General features: G+C 38.1%; 1 gene segment (V, D, J or C); it reads right to left on the bottom strand.

The window, feature by feature from the left end:
- Window positions 1-12,911: 12,911 nt before the first annotated feature.
- On the bottom strand, window positions 12,912-13,535 carry LOC122797258. The segment is given in 2 exon segments: window positions 12,912-13,387; window positions 13,475-13,535. Coding segments are annotated over 2 exon segments (402 nt in total).
- Between the last annotated feature and the right edge of the window lie 3,508 nt (window positions 13,536-17,043).

Raw genomic sequence — 17,043 nt, 5'->3', positions numbered from 1 at the left:
CAACTTAGTAACTTGGAATTTTGCTGGCTGGCTTGATGTAACCATATTAAGGGATTGTGGTCTGTAACTACAGTGAATTTCCTTCCATACAGATAAGGCTGAAGTTTCTGCAGTGCCCACACTATGGCTAGGCATGCCTTTCTTTACATCTGCATAGCATTCCTCCCTGGGTTGTAGCCTACAATGGAGATATACCACTGGGTGTTCTTCTCCCTCTGAGGAAACTTGGCTAAGTACAGCCCCCACCCCATGGTTTGAAGCATCCACTTCCACAACAAATTATTTGCTGTAATCTGGACTGGCTAACACAGGGGGTCCTCCCAAAGCTCCTTTAAGCTTCTGGAATACCCGATTACATGCTGGGGTCCATGCTGCCTTATCTGGTCTGTTTTTCCTTGTCAGGTCTGTGAGGGGAGCAGCTATGGCACTATAATTGGGGACAAACTTTCTGTAATAACCAAAGAATGCCCTCACCTGCTTTTTGGTAACAGGGGCAGGCCATGCCTGAATGGCTTCCACTTTGACAGGTTCTGGCCTGATCTTAGCATTCCCCACTCTATGTCCCAGGGAGGAGACCTCTGCCATACCCACCTGATATTTACTGGGCTTAATGGTCAACCCTGCCTTCTGTAGTCTGCCCAGCACCTCCCTGACATGCTGAAAGTGCTCTTGCCAGGAATGGCTGTAAATGGCAATATCATCTAGGTAAGCAAAAGCAAAATCTCCTGCTCCTGCTAGGATATGATCTACCAGCCTCTGGAAAGGTGCTGGGGTATTTTTCATCCTAAAGGGCATCTTCATGAACTCACACAAGCCAAAAGGACTTACAAAGGCTGACCTCTCTCTAGCACTGGGATTCAAGGGCACCTGCCAGTAATCCTTGGTAAGATCAGTAGTGTTAAGTTACTTAGCCCCACCCAGCTTCTCTAGGGCTTCATCTGTCCTAGGCATAGGGTAAGCATCTGACTCTGTGTGACTGTTTACTTTTCTGTTGTCAACACTGAACCTGGTTCTGCCATCCGTCTTTGGTACCAACACCACTGGGGAGGCCCAGGGACTGCTGGACTACTGAATTACCCCTAGTACCAACATTTCCTGTATCTCCCTCAGAGTCTGTTTGAATCTCTCAGACACCCTATAAGGGGCCTGCTTAATTGGCCTTTGGGGTCCTGTATCCACATGGTGCTGCACCAGGTGGGTGCACCCTGGTTTCCCAGTCAACATGCCTCCAAACTCCAGTAATACTGCTCGGATTTCTCAAACCTGGGTAGGGGATAGCTGCTGGCACATTGATAAGCCTTCCACTGAGGTGTCGGTCAGAGCCTCACTGAGGAGATCAGTCAACAGATCCCCCTCTGACTCCTCTTGCCATCCACTGCAAATACTCAGTACAAGGGCCTCTCTCTCTCATGGTAAGGTTTCATCATGTTAACATGGTACAGTTTGTGCCCCTGCAGAAGTATAAAATGAATCCTTTAATAACTGCGTATATAGTAAGCACTTTAACGTCTACATAACGCTTCTTCAGACTTTAATACCTGCTATAAAACACATCCATTTAAATAGTACTGCCTATGAATTTAATCCAATCACATTCAACTCAATTACAGTTCAATGAAACACATTTAAAAACACATACACTTTAAAGCCAACAGTAGAAAATTCCAATACATATATATATATATATATATATATATGTGTATATATATATATATATATATATATATATATATATATATATATATATATATATATATATATATATGTGCCTAACAAATGTATCTAAAAAATATATCAAAAATATAAAAAAAAAAAATATATATATATATATATATATATATATATATATATACACAACCAAAAATCAATGTAGGTAGGGACATGCTGCTAAAAAAGGCTTCAGAGTTGCCTTTTCATTAAGTCCATGTCCCCTGTGACTCTGAAGTTTTAATATCCACCTATTTTCACATTCCTCAGTATGATTCCTGGTGTCACCTTGTCTATCTGTCTTATTTATTAATTCTAGGACATTGAATTTAAATTTATGTAGTGCTCCTACATCTAAGACATGTCGAGCTAATGCACTGTGATCATCCTCTCTGTTGATCGTATATGCATGTTCTCTTACACGTTCATGAAAGCCTGTATTAGTTTTGCCTATGTAAAAAGACTGGCATGTCTGACAGACAGCCAGATATACTAAATCTCTGGATCTGCAATCAGCATAGAAGTTAAACCTGTATTCATAGCCTGTGTCTGGATGTGTAAAATAATTATTACCAGACATATAGACACATTAATTGCATCCTCTACAGGGAAAGGTGCCTTGTCTATTGGATGTAACAGGCCCTTTTTTGTTGTTTTCATAGCATAATAACCTCTTTAGTGACTTTGTGTTCCTATATGAGAAACTAGGTTGGGGACCCATTAGTCCTGCAATTCTATCATCAGTGGTTAAAATGCTCCAGTTTTTACTAATGACATCTTTAATCTTCACATTTTTGTCATAGTAAGGAACTACCATCATATTTCTCTTGATTCATTGGTCACTATTATTGATACTATTTATATTCCCACGATTCCTATGCAGGAAAGGTTTCCCTCTTCCCTTTCTCATGGGCGTATTTACTTGATACACTCCTTCCACTTCTTTCTTACTATATCCCCTTGATGAAAACTTTCCAGCTAACATATCCTGCTTCATTCTATAACTTTCATCATCAGTGGTGAGTCGTGACATTCTGAGTGTCTGACTTTTTACAATATTATGATAAATGTGTTGTGGATGCATACTACTGCGATGTAGAATGCTATTCCTCCAGCAGGGTTTCCTGTATACTTCGGAATGTATCTTATTATCTTCTTTAATTATTTGTATATCCAAAAATTCCATCATAACATCAGAGCTTTTGAATTCAAAATTCAAGAAGTCAGTAGTACCATTCATGCAGTTAATAAATTCACTTAGCTCCATTTCAGTACCGGCCTATGTGAAAAAGACATCATCTACAAAATGCTTATAGAACTTGATTTGCTCACTACATAAAGTATTGGCCATAATGTAATTCCTCTCCCAATATGCTAACACAAGGTTAGCATAAGAGTTCGCACAAGGGGTGCCCATGGCAACCCCTTTTTTCAGTATATAATATGTGCCATTATATAGGAAAACATTGTTATTTAACACCAAATCTAGTAGTGCTAGAGTTCTAATAATTATACTCCTAGGGATTTCTTCTTCAGTTAAGAGAAGTCTTACAAACTCCATTCCCGTGTCATTCAGAATTGAGGTGAACAATGAGACAACATCCAAGGTAACTAAGGAACTTCTGACTATCTTTTAATATAAATGTGTTTCTGTCCACTATTGGTCTAAATTGTTTCTCAACAAAGATAGATGCGGGTTCTGTTAACCACCCACCACCTGAGACAACAGGTCTCATGGGTGGATTTATTAGAGTTTTATGTATTCTGAGGAGTCCTCTGAAAGTAGGAACCAGTGGTTTTTCAACTAAGAAATACTTATACAAGTTACCATCAATAGTATTGTATAAAAGGAGGTCATACAATTCTGAATGCATACTCTTAATTAATCTATCTAGCTGCATACTGTTCAAAATTTGATATGTCTTAATGTCCTCCAGCATATTAGTCATAGTTTTAGAATACATATCACAGTCTAAGACCACAATAGTGCCACCTTTATCTGCTTGTCTAATCACTATATCGTGGTTGTCCTGCAGTTTCTTAATAGCTTGAAATTCATTATGAGACAAATTATAAAAATCTGGTTTACTTCTCAAATTGTAAAGTTCAACTAAATCATGCTCACAAGCTTTCTCAAAAGTTTCTAATAGAGGATGTCCTTGGGGAACAAAAGTAGAAGGCTTGGTAAATACATTCCTCTTCTCCATATCATTATCACCAAATAACATTTTCAAATTCACCTTTCTAGTAAACATTCTTATGTCTACCTAAATATCAGTTACATCTTTTGATTTAGATGGTATAAAGGAGAGGCCTCACACTTTCAGTTAAAGTATATTTAGATATATTCACTACTAGGTCTTTGTTACGGGTCGAAGTACCTTTTTCTGGAACTCGTGTCTTTCTCCTGATGTCTTCTTTTTTCTGGTGCACCCCTGCGGCGACCATCCGACTGATGTCGTCTGTCGGATGGGTAAAGGAAAAGAAAACGCTGAGTTGGCTCCCTGGGATGATATCAGCAACGATGGGTTGTTTTTGTTCAAACCACATTCCTCCTTCCTCATAGCATCGACCATAGTTGTTACTGGTCTGCTAAAAGTGCACCCAGATGGGCCTTCACCTACATCCAGTGGAGTAGCATCCCCAGATACTACATCACCACGCAATGAACATCATTCACCTTCCTTACCACTTTGTAGGGTCCCTTCCAAGCTGCCTGCAGCTTGTTGTGTCTGACAGGAATGAGAACCATAACCTGATGCCCTACAGCATACTCTCTAGCTTGAGCATTCTTGTCATAACAAACCTTTTTCTACTGTTGGGCTTCTGCCAGGTTTTCTTGGGCCAAGACCATGAGTTCCCTGAGGCTTGTCCTGAGGTTTAGGACATATACCACAACAGACTCCTTGTGAGATTCACACTCACCCTCCCACTCATCTTGAATCAGATCTAGAGGTCCTCCCACCCTATGCCCATACAGAAAACCTCTGGATTCCTGGGGAAGCTTTCTGTAAGGAAAAAAAAGATGGGGCAAATATTTGTCCCACTCCCTCTTAAAATGGTCTGCAAATGCCCGTAGTATCATCTTGAGTGTAGAGTTTAACTTCTCAACAAGATCATTAGTCTGGGGATGGTAGGGGGAGGTCTTTAGGTGCTTCACCCCACAGTACTTCCACAGACAAGCCAGCTGGTCTGACATGAAATTGGCACCTCTGTCAGTCGGTATTTTTTTTGTAAAACTTACCCTGCTGAAAATCTCTAACAAATAATTTGCCACCTTTTCTGCCTCAATGGAGGACAGAACCACTGTCTCAGGGTATCTGATAGCATAGTCTACTACCAATAGGATATCATTTTTCCCTGTGGAACTTGGGGTACTCAGAGGATCCACAATATTCATAGCTAACCTCTGAAATGGCTCTTCAATCACAGGCAAAGGCATCAAAGGACCTTGTCTCCTGCCTTGCCTACCTTTTGGCACTGCTAACAGGTCTTGCAGTACCCTGTTATATCTCTGGAAATCCTGTCTGTATAATATGTCTCTTTGTACGTTTTATGCCCATATGACCTACAAAGGGAATATCATGGGCTATGGCTAGAAGTGCCAGATGGTAGGTTCTGGGTCTACTTGATGTATTCTCTCACCCTCTAGCCCTGCCACAGGGGTCCACTCTCTATACAGTAACCCTTTTTCCCAGTATAGTTATTCCCCCTTCCCTTGAGAATCAGGTGCAGGTGCCTCACTAGCTATCTCCCTTAGGCCTTGTAATGTAGGGTCTGAGACCTGAGCCTGTATCAACTCTCTCTTAATAACCCTTCCCAACTCCCCTTCCACAGGAAGTCTGGCATCCTCTGACAGCAGTGCCTCACTGTCAGCCTGGGTATTACTACTACTTACCTCTGCCCTTGCAGTCACTCTGTCCAAGGGAACATCAGTACACAAGCAGCTGTCGCTCACCTTCAGTCTCACTGCTACAGAGTAGCCCCCTCCCTGACGTAACCACCTCACCAGTCCTGGCTGCAAGTGTGCAGTCTGTCTGGGTTTCCCACAGGCTACCAGACCCACTTCCTTGTCTCCAAGCCTTGACTGCATGCTGCTTCTATTTCTAATGCTTATCCTCCAGCTCAAGTCTCTTTAACTCCAGAGGGATTTTTGAAGTCCTCCATGGAAAGGTTGAGATGTCCATTTTCTGAGTGTTTTACATCTCCAAGGCTAGTCTGATTGCTCTCCCGATTGCTGGGCTGTGATGCCACCCCTTTTAAGGTTAAGATAAATATTTTTGCCAAAACATAATGAATTATGCCAGTTTGGAAATCTGGCTGAGATAATATACAAGTACCTGAGATACTACATGTGGGCTGCACATCTTTAATGCTTTAATACTAAGTGCTAGTTATGATAAGTTGTATTTCACATGTCATACAGATTGAATTCAACATTCATTTTGAATATACATCTACATCAGCCTAGAACGCTCAACAGTGCAGAAAACAAAAAAATGAATGATACCTGGAACGGTCGACTATATAACAAAATAGCACCAAAATCCACTCACAGTCTGATGTATAGCAGCACTGAGCACCACTTCTTCAAATAAATCTGTTTATTGAGAAATAAAAAAGCTAAAATCCATTTCATTCACAAGAGTTAAGCGCTTTCATCTACTCTATGTAGACTTCCTCAGAACTAATCTTTCTTGCCACTACCCACTTATATACAAGCATAAACCAATCAATTACATCAATTAAGTAAAATCGTTTAAAATGTAATGAAAATTTAAAGTGCTCAGTGCTTAATTTCCTTGTCAGTTGCCTTTTTTGTATACAAAGAAACAGCAATTCATGTCTATTAAAACTTCCCATATTTGTAACCATGTTAAAAAAACATTTGCCTGCCACATAATAATATATATGACAGTAAAAGATATATAACAATGAAGTGTGTACCACAATGAAAATCATCCTTACTTTAACTGAATCTATTGTATAGTCTCTGGAATATCTCTACTATCCACTATTTTCCAATATAGGCTTAATAGAGATAGTTTCATTAAGTCCAGGATGAACAGAGGCGTTGAGTTTAATCTGCCACCTAGTTTCCTTTTCTCCAAGTTTGTACTTCATACTTCCCCCTCTTGGATTTGATTTTATACATTCTAAAATACCAAAATTGAAGGAATCACAGTGTTTGTTACCACTAAGATGTCTCCATAAGGCATTATTTGTATCCTGTTTTTTTATTTTATAACAATGGTCATAAATTCTATTTCTAAGACATCTGTCCGTCTTCCCCACATAAAAATAGGGGCATTTAGTACACTTTGCTAGATAAACTAAGTGGGAGGTTCTACAATTACCTTTTTGAAATCTAACCTCTGTTCTATTTTTGTCATCCAAAATTAAAAAAGGTACCCTAATAATTAACCTACATTGATTACAATTCCCACATTTTGTGGTACCTGTAGATTTGTGTCTGAGGTTAATATCCATGATTTTCTTTTCTAGTCTCATTTTCAAATTACTTCCATTTTTAGATACAAATTTAGGTGCCTCCCCCACTGTCTTAAACACACTATCATCAGTTTTCAAAATGTTCCAGTTATTTTCTATTATTTTCTTAATGTCTCTGACTTGGGGGGCATATTGCAAAATACATGCCCTAGTAAACTCATTAAAACCCATGTCTTTATTTGTCACATTAACCCATTGAATGTGATTAATCCCTGTTCCTAATATGGGTTTGTATTTTTCCCCCATTCTTTTATCACATATTCTTTAATATCTAATATCATCCCCATGGGATAACCGCTTGTCTTAAACATGTTCCCTATAACATCTATTTCTAGTACCATATCAGAAAATTCAGATGTCATTCTGGCTGCCCTTATACACTGACCTTTAATTATACTCCTTTTCTGACATCTAGGATGGCAGCTGGAATACCCCAAATATGCATTACTAAAGGTGTCCTTTCTGTATATATTAGATTTAAATCTGCCATTTTCCACTGTGATACGAGTGTCCAGGTAAGATATGGACCTCTGGTCCACACTGAATGTGAATTTTAAATAATCACACCTAGTGTTTAAGTATATTTTAAACTCATTAAGGCTACTCTCATTACCCTTCCATATTAAAAACACATCATCCAAAAATCTTAGATAACACAGTATATTGTCATTCCATTCAGATTGTAGTATGTGTTCTGTTTCCCAATCTAATAAAAACAGATTAGGAAAAATGGGGGCACATGCTGCCCCCATAGCCACCCCTTTACATTGACTATAGTACTCACCTTCAAATAAGATGTCGTTATAAGACAGGACTACTTCCATAAATTCCATAATCAAGCATATTTTATCCAAGTTCATCCAATGACAATGTACATGACATCCAACAGTATGAGAGAGGTGAGGCCTACAGGTGGGGAACATATATGAATGAACCTAACAGGAATGATAAAGGTGAAGATGATCAGGAATTTAATTATAACAGGCATAGTAAAGGAAGAAAAGGAAGGTATGAATATGCTTCTGATTTTTTAGGGGGCATCAAAAACTGGTAGGCCTCAAACAGGGGGCAGTTCAGAGGTCAGGGCAAGTGGCAAGGAAATCATTGGGAAAAGACACCAGACTACAGGAGAAGAAACAATTAGGGGATAAAGTAGGAATAATAAAATATAATGATATACATTACAGACTAGGAGAATTTAGTATTTTTAATTACACACAAACAGAATTGAATGATGATTTTTTTTAAATTATTATCCAAAGGAATGAAGCATGTTCCTAATGACAACATTAACATAGTAGATTATATAGTTGACTTTAAAAAGTATTTAAGAAAACTTAATTTAGCCTTGTATTTTGATGGAAAAAACACTATTCGATTGAATAAATTTAAGAAGAAAAGTACTTTTACACCACCAATGAATCACACGTTGGCCACATTTGAGAAGGTTGTTATAGACGAGATATACGAATATGAGAATAAAAGGAAAAAACTTTTTAAAAATAAGTTTAATTTACAATTTAGTGAATTTAAACTCTTAAAACAAATTCAGGCCAACAAAAATATAAGAATCATGAAACCTGATAAAGGTGGGGGGGCTTTGATTTATGATACAGTTGAATATGTAAATAAAACTAATAGTATTTTGTTAAATTCAGGAAATTATGAGGTGTCATCCATTAATGAAGTAAATATAGGGTACCATAAAACTGATTTATTTTTGGAAGAATTACTGTTAGATGAAAGGATTGACTTATACATGTATAACCTTTGAAGGAAGAACATCCCATTATTAGCACTATAGTGGGTATACCTAAAGTGCATAAGGATATTAATGACCCCCCCCCATTTCGGCCCATTATTTCTGGCAATAGATCAAAAACCTTTCCTTTTGGTAAAGTGATTGACAGCTGGTTGAAACCCACTTATAGTAAAATCAAGCACATAGTTAAGGACTCATGGGATTTCTTAGGAAGGTTGGTTCCAGCACTAGTTACAAATGATAGTTTCCTGGTGACTATAGATGCAGTAGATCTTTTTTCATGCATACACCAGGATGAAGGGTTAATTAGATTCAATCATAGTATAGAAAAATTCAGTGGTTTGAACTAGGATAAAATATGCTTGATTATGGAATTTATGGAAGTAGTCCTGTCTTATATAACTACACCTTATTTGAAGGTGAGTACTATAGGCAATGTAAAGGGGTGGCTATGGGGGCAGCATGTGCCCCCATTTTTGCTAATCTGTTTTTATTAGATTGGGAAACAGAACACATACTACAATCTGAATGGAATGACAATATACTGTGTTATCTAAGATTTTTGGATGATGTGTTTTTAATATGGAAGGGTAATGAGAGTAGCCTTAATGAGTTTAAAATATACTTAAACACTAGGTGTGATTATTTAAAATTCACATTCAGTGTGGACCAGAGGTCCATATCTTACCTGGACACTCGTATCACAGTGGAAAATGGCAGATTTAAATCTAATATATACAGAAAGGACACCTTTAGTAATGCATATTTGGGGTATTCCAGCTGCCATCCTAGATGTCAGAAAAGGAGTATAATTAAAGGTCAGTGTATAAGGGCAGCCAGAATGACATCTGAATTTTCTGATATGGTACTAGAAATGGATGTTATAGGGAACATGTTTAAGACAAGGGGTTATCCCATGGTGATGATATTAGATTAAAGAATATGTGATAAAAGAATGGGGGAAAAAATACAAACCCATATTAGGAACAGGGATTAATCACATTCAAGGGGTTAATGTGACAAATAAAGACATGGGTTTTAATGAGTTTACTAGGGCATGTATTTTGCAATATGCCCCCAAGTCAGAGACATTAAGAAAATAATAGAAAATAACTGGAACATTTTGAAAACTGATGATAGTGTGTTTAAGACAGTGGGGGAGGCACCTAAATTTGTATCTAAAAATGGAAGTAATTTGACAATGAGACTAGAAAAGAAAATCATGGATATTAACCTCAGACACAAATCTACAGGTACCACAAAATGTGGGAATTGTAATCAATGTAGGTTAATTATTAGGGTACCTTTTTTAATTTTGGATGACAAAAATAGAACAGAGGTTAGATTTCAAAAAGGTAATTGCAGAACCTCCCACTTAGTTTATCTAGCAAAGTGTACTAAATGCCCCTGTTTTTATGTGGGGAAGACGGACAGATGTCTTAGAAATAGAATTTATGACCATTGTTATAAAATAAAAAAACAGGATACAAATAATGCCTTATGGAGACATCTTAGTGGTAACAAACGCTGTGATTCCTTCAATTTTGGTATTTTAGAATGTATAAAATCAAATCCAAGAGGGGGAAGTATGAAGTACAAACTTGGAGAAAAGGAAACTAGGTGGCAGATTAAACTCAACGCCTCTGTTCATCCTGGAATTAATGAAACTATCTCTATTAAGCCTATATTGGAAAATAGTGGATAGTAGAGATATTCCAGAGACTATACAATAGATTCAGTTAAAGTAAGGATGATTTTCATTGTGGTACACACTTCATTGTTATATATCTTTTACTGTCATACATATTATTATGTGGCAGGCAAATGTTTTTTAACATGGTTACAAATATGGGAAGTTTTAATAGACATGAATTGTTTCTTTGTATACAAAAAAGGCAATTGACAAGGAAATTAAGCACTGAGCACTTTAAATTTTCATTACATTTTAAAAGATTTTACTTAATTGATGTAATTGATTGGTTTATGCTTGTATATAAGTGGGTAGTGGCAAGAAAGATTAGTTCTGAGGAAGTCTACATAGAGTAGATGAAAGCACTTAACTCTTGTGAATGAAATGGATTTTAGCTTTTTTATTTCTCAATAAATGGATTTATTTGAAGAAGTGGTGCTCAGTGCTGCTATACATCAGACTGTGAGCGGATTTTAGTGCAGGAAACAAAGTGTGAGTAGCAACAGCTGATAAGAGGCTCTGTGTTTCATTACTCAGTTAGGATGCCTTCTCTGCAGAGTCTAAGAGAACAAGAGTAAAAACCTAAAAAACAAAAAGAAGGGTTTCAGCCACAGGTCCACAGCCCCAGTAATTTTATTTGAACAATAAAATCAGATGAACGCTTTCATCTCAGCAATGAGACTTCTTCAGATGAAAAAGCCCTCATGGAAATTGCCCATGTAAATTATTTGGGGTATTAAATGTTTTTTTCATCTGAAGAAGTCTCATTGCTGAGATGAAAGCACTCATCTGTTTTTATTTTTCTTATAAAATTACAGGTGGTGTGGACCTGTGGCTGGAACCCCTCTTTGGTTCTTTGCAGAGTCTGAATATCTTTAGTATTTTGCGTTTTTTTATCCGTTTACTCCAGTTTTGTCCCACATCCTGAAAATATGCAGTTGCTAGACAAGTGATTCTAAGTTGTCCTCAGATGTGTGTGTGTGTGTGTGTGTGTGTGTGTGTGTGTGTGTGTGTGTGTGTGTGTGTGTGTGTGTGTGTGTGTGTGTGTTTATATTAAGGCAGAAGAAAAGTTTGGTAATCTACTTTTGTTCCCATAATTGCAGAGTGTCAGAATTTTACAGGGTCCCCAGAGAAAAAAGATGCAACTCAAGAGCCTCAGATGAATTGCTTAAGAAAGTGAAAACTAATGATTATAGGCAACAGTGAATATTCTTCATGCAATTTAGTTGTTTCATTTTTATTTATTTATTTAATTCTGTTGAACGTATAGATCCCACTTGGCATGTGACCTTTTTTTTCGATGGAGACCAGAGATTATATGTATACTGTCTATGGGACATTTGGCCAAAATACCAGGAAATTTCCTCTATTCTTCTTTTTAGAAACTGCTGTATAACCTTTAACAGTATAGGGAAGTTATCAAGTCTCAGAATTCATAATCATGGAACTCAGAGACAAAGTACACACATGGTGCCAAAAATTAATTTTTAAGCTGTCTCCATAGCACAAGGGAATACACCTTTGTCAATGACCCTGATGCCACATTTTTTCTAGCTAACTAGATGATGAATGATGCAATAGGAGGGGGTCACAGAGAGTGCCTGATATTGGTCTACTATTCTAAGGGGAGGTGGTCTAACTCACTGCAGTACTGACATGCACTAAAGAATGGGAGTACATAACTCAGCAAATTACCTGGGACGTGTGCTTGTTTCTGCCAAGCTATTTGTTTTACAGGTATGTACTGCCTGATCAATTCATACTGAATCCATACATACACATCAGAGAAGGCATAGCAGATTGTCACATCAGTGAACACATGCACATCAGATGGCAAGATGTGGGGTTAGGGCAGACAATCAAACTCGAGCTGCCTGAAGGATGGTTTTACCTATTCTAAAGTGCTATAAATCAGAACACAAGAAATATACTTGGGTTACAGACATTGTTTACTTAGGGGAGAGAAAATATATCATTATGTCATTTTGTTGGTAACTATCATCAGTGAGGCATTTATTCAGTGACTGGAAAGAACATATTAGGAACATAATCTTTCATAACCTTTACACACACACACACACACACACACACACACACACACACACACACACACACACACACACACACACACACACACACACACACACACACACACACACATGCACACATATGATTAAGAAGGTACTGTTAACATTGTGGTTTGCTTTCATGTTCATTAAAACATGTTGACAAGCAATGACAAGAGAGCAATAATAAATTGATTTAATTGCAAAAGAGAAATGTTAGGATTTTATTAGAGCAATGTACTTCCTCCCCGAATGAGGTTTTTGTGGTTATGCAGACTGCAGCTTAGCATTAGCATTAGTATGGCAGATTTTGTGCAGACAGACCATGTTTCTTTACCACTGTGGTATCCCAGTGTGCACAGTAATATGTGCCTTCATCGTCACCTACTATCTTATGTACACGTAGAGTAAAGGCCTCATTATCATTAGACTTTTCAGCTATATACTTGTCAGTAAATCCTGGGTCCCTAGTAGTAGTTGATGAATCTTTATTATAATATAAAATGCGTTCAAACTTGCCATCTGCCTTCTGTCGATACCAATGAATATAAGAGTTGGTTAAGCCAGTAGCTTCGCAATTAAATGTTGCACTTTTTTGTTCACTTTTGACTATTGACAAAATCTTCTGGTTTAACTCAACAGCAGATCCGGCTGAAAAACAAATAGAAATATTATTTCATATGATCTTCTCACAACTGACTGTAACATTAATTTAACACTTCATGCTGGGCGACTTACAAGATGCAAGTACAACTGCAATAAGTACAGGGAAGAGAAACATCATGACTCCTGTAAGGCAGGTTCTGTAACTGCAATGAGGTAAAGCAAGTGAGACTTGCTAACTGCTAAATGAAATGATGCAGGGAAATGACTCATGAGCTTTAACCAATCTCATTTCAACCCAAGTAGTGTTTTTTAAGGACAGTAACATGTGATCCCAGTTGTATTTATAGTGTAACTGCTTTTGCCAGTATTTTCAGACTGCTGATTCTCTGAAACACTTTTACTTTATGTGTTGTATTACTTTTAGCTGCATGGTACTTTGCTCCAAAAAGAGCATATGCAGTATTTTGTCAAACTAAGGAAAATGTAATTAATTTACAGTAACTAATGCATTTCTCATCATAGGAATGAACACCATTACAGACAAATGGCATAAATTACTTAAATTGCTTCAAGATACCTTGTGGAAGCATTTTTAGATTATCAAAATGATATGTGTTTTATAATATGCCGTTCCATAAGGGAGGGGTTTGAAATGAACATTTTGTCCTTACATCAAAAGTAGTCATTTAAATTTAATTTAGTTTTATTTACTTCCCTTGAATTTACTGAACATTTTCTTGGAAAGAAAAAATTTAAACTGATACATTTCTCACTGCTGGGACTATTGTATAGCTCAGAAATCTGCACTATGTGTCACATGATATAAATTGCCTGTGGTCTGACTCACTCTACAGTACTAATTCAGTAACACATCAGATAGAATGCAGAGAGAGTTGTTACCACTTTCTAGAAGAAATCAAGTTGGCATGTGCAAGTACTCCCACATATTGGATGGTCTGCTGGCTGTTCTATGCTCATTAAAGACATTATTACAAAAATGCTCAAGGCTGGGAGGAAATGGTTCCGTATAATGTAATTAAATTTATTTAGGGGTAGGGACTGAGATTTAGGAGAAGCATTTCATGACACAAATTGCAGAAACTCGTGATAAAAATGTGATATATGAGTTACTGTACAAGTGCATTTTACAGGAACTGAGCAATAGTGATGCTTCAGTAAGGAAAGTGTCATGTTGGATTGTGTAGCTAATGTTGTTATGGGGTCTCTACACTACATTCTGCACAGAAGTTTGATATAAGTCACCGCACTGCAACAATGTCATTTTTATGTTCTATAAACATGAAGAATGTATTCTAAGCTTTCTATGGAAAGTGTTGTCTTACACTGTACAATGTAGACTGGATCTGGTCCTCACCAATATGGGAGAGTGCTACACACCCCCTACTGTAATGTCTTGCCTGGTAAGGTCAGACCACAAAATGGTCTCCTTTGAAGTAAAAATAAAAACTGGACCTGCATCTAAATCTGGAATATTCAGGAAGTACTGTAAGACTAACTTCCTGGTATTACGTGATTACCTGGCAAAACTCCAAGCCCCCATAAACTCTAAGAACACTGCTGCCTATGCAGAACTGTTCACAGAAAACCTGTGCAAAGATGTTAATAGCTGCATAGTGGCAGCTGTACCCACCAGGAAGAAGTACAGAACTAACTCAAAAAACAAGCCACCCAGGTGGAATCACAAAATCAATAGGCCGTATAACAGGAGTAAAAAAATCATGACAAAAATTAGGAGGTGCAGCACCTGGCAGGCTAGAAGCACTCTCATCAAACTAAACAAACAACTCAGAGGACAGACAGAATTTACCAAAGCAAATATGAGGTAAATTTGGCCTCCCAGGTCAAGAACAACCACAAAGCATTCTTTAGCTATGTCCACAAACTCAAAGGAATACAGAATTGTGTGAAGAGCTCATTGTAAATGCAGCCACCTATACTGAGCCAGAAGATATAGCAAACCTCCTGTCTGATAAATTCAGCTCCAACTTTACCCCTTTCTCCCCCTCAACCTTCCCTCAGGAAATAACATCAAATATAACTCCCCCTACTATCACTAGGGAACAGATCCTTAATGCTGTCTCTAAGACCAATAACACTGTATCAATGGGCCCAGACAATATCCCAGGATACCTTCTAAATAGCATGAAACTTGCCCTATCAGGGCTTGTGGAATTACTAATTAACTGTAGTCTTCAAACAGTCTTTCTGCCTAATGAATGGAGAACAGCAACAGTCATTCCTCTGTACAAAGGTGGGCCATCTACAGACCCTGGAAACTACAGACCCATAAGTCTCACTAGTCTTATATGTAAATCCATGGAAAGAATTATCATAGAAATGATCATTAGAGATATAGTAAACCTCTAGACACTGGGCCCAACCCAGTTTGGTTTCGTCAAAGACAGATCATGCCTGCTCAATCTGGTGGACGTCTTTGAGAAGGTAACCAAAGCAACGGAGGAGAGAAAAATGGTTCACACTGCCTACCTTGACTGGCCAAAGCATTTGATACAATACCCCACTTGGGAATTGTTGACAAACTCAAGAGGTTAGGTACAAACTCATATGTCACCTGGTGGATAGCCAACTGGCTCACAGACAGGACCCAGGAAGTTAGAATTGGGGAGTCCACCTTTACAAAGGGGTCAGTCATAAGTGGAGTCCCAGTCCTTGGACTGCTCCTTTTTGGCATTTACTTCTCTGAAGTCAAGGCCAATGTCATTGGTCTCTGGATGACTAAATTTGCAGATGATTGCAAATTAGGAGCTGTCAATGAACCCCACACTGACACAAATGCTTTCCAGGAGGGGCTTACACAGACAAACAGCTAGTGTCAGAGCATGGACTTAAACTAAATGCCAAAAAATGCATAATAGTATCCTTTGGGAAGTCATCCACCCCTGGTAACTATCCTTTGGGAAGTCATCCAGCCATGGTAACTATCATATTGACAACACATCCCTTAGAGTTGACCCAGTAGTCAGCAACTTAGGTACACACATAGATAGTAATCTAGCCTTTGACCGTCACTTGTCTACAGCAGTGAGGAAATCATTCTATGTTGCACAACTTACAAAGGTATGGCTTCTAAGTCCAAGAAAGTCATTGTTACACTGTATTCGGCATTCATCAGATCTATCATTGAGTACAGTGCTCCCTTTGGTATGTACCTAACCAGGCATATCCAACAACTGGAACACCCACAGAGGTTCCTTACTAAAAGAATACAGGCTGTAAGTAAAATATCCTATTTAGACTGCCTCAAGGCCCTTTCCCTGTAGTCTGTCTCCTACAGGCTTTTGAGGTGAGATCTATGCCTGGCATACAGGGCATTGTCAGAACTCATTCTGATGGACCTCCTGCATATCCACAAAACAAACAGCACCAGAATTACCCATTCTAAAGACTTAAACCTTGCCTGTTATATAAACAGGACCTGCTGGAGAGACAGGCATGTATCCCAGAGACTAGCCCATGTATGGAACAGCCATGTGAAACAGAGTTGCTCTCTAAAACAATTCAAGTGTAACTTGGACAATTGAAAGGAGAACAAGAAATTCATCCCTGGTTTCGTACCTATGTCTCTAATGGACACAGGCAACCTATTAATGGTTCATCTCCCAGGCCCCTGCGTGTAAATGTTTCTTCTCCCAAACCCCTGCTTGCACTTATCAAGGGTA

The sequence above is a fragment of the Protopterus annectens genome, chromosome 3.part0 (genome assembly GCF_019279795.1).
Source record: "Protopterus annectens isolate FY-2018-M chromosome 3.part0, PAN1.0, whole genome shotgun sequence".
NCBI lineage: Eukaryota > Metazoa > Chordata > Ceratodontiformes > Protopteridae > Protopterus > Protopterus annectens.
The sequence above is the reverse complement of the archived record's forward strand: the minus strand, read 5'-3'. Positions and strand labels throughout refer to the sequence as shown.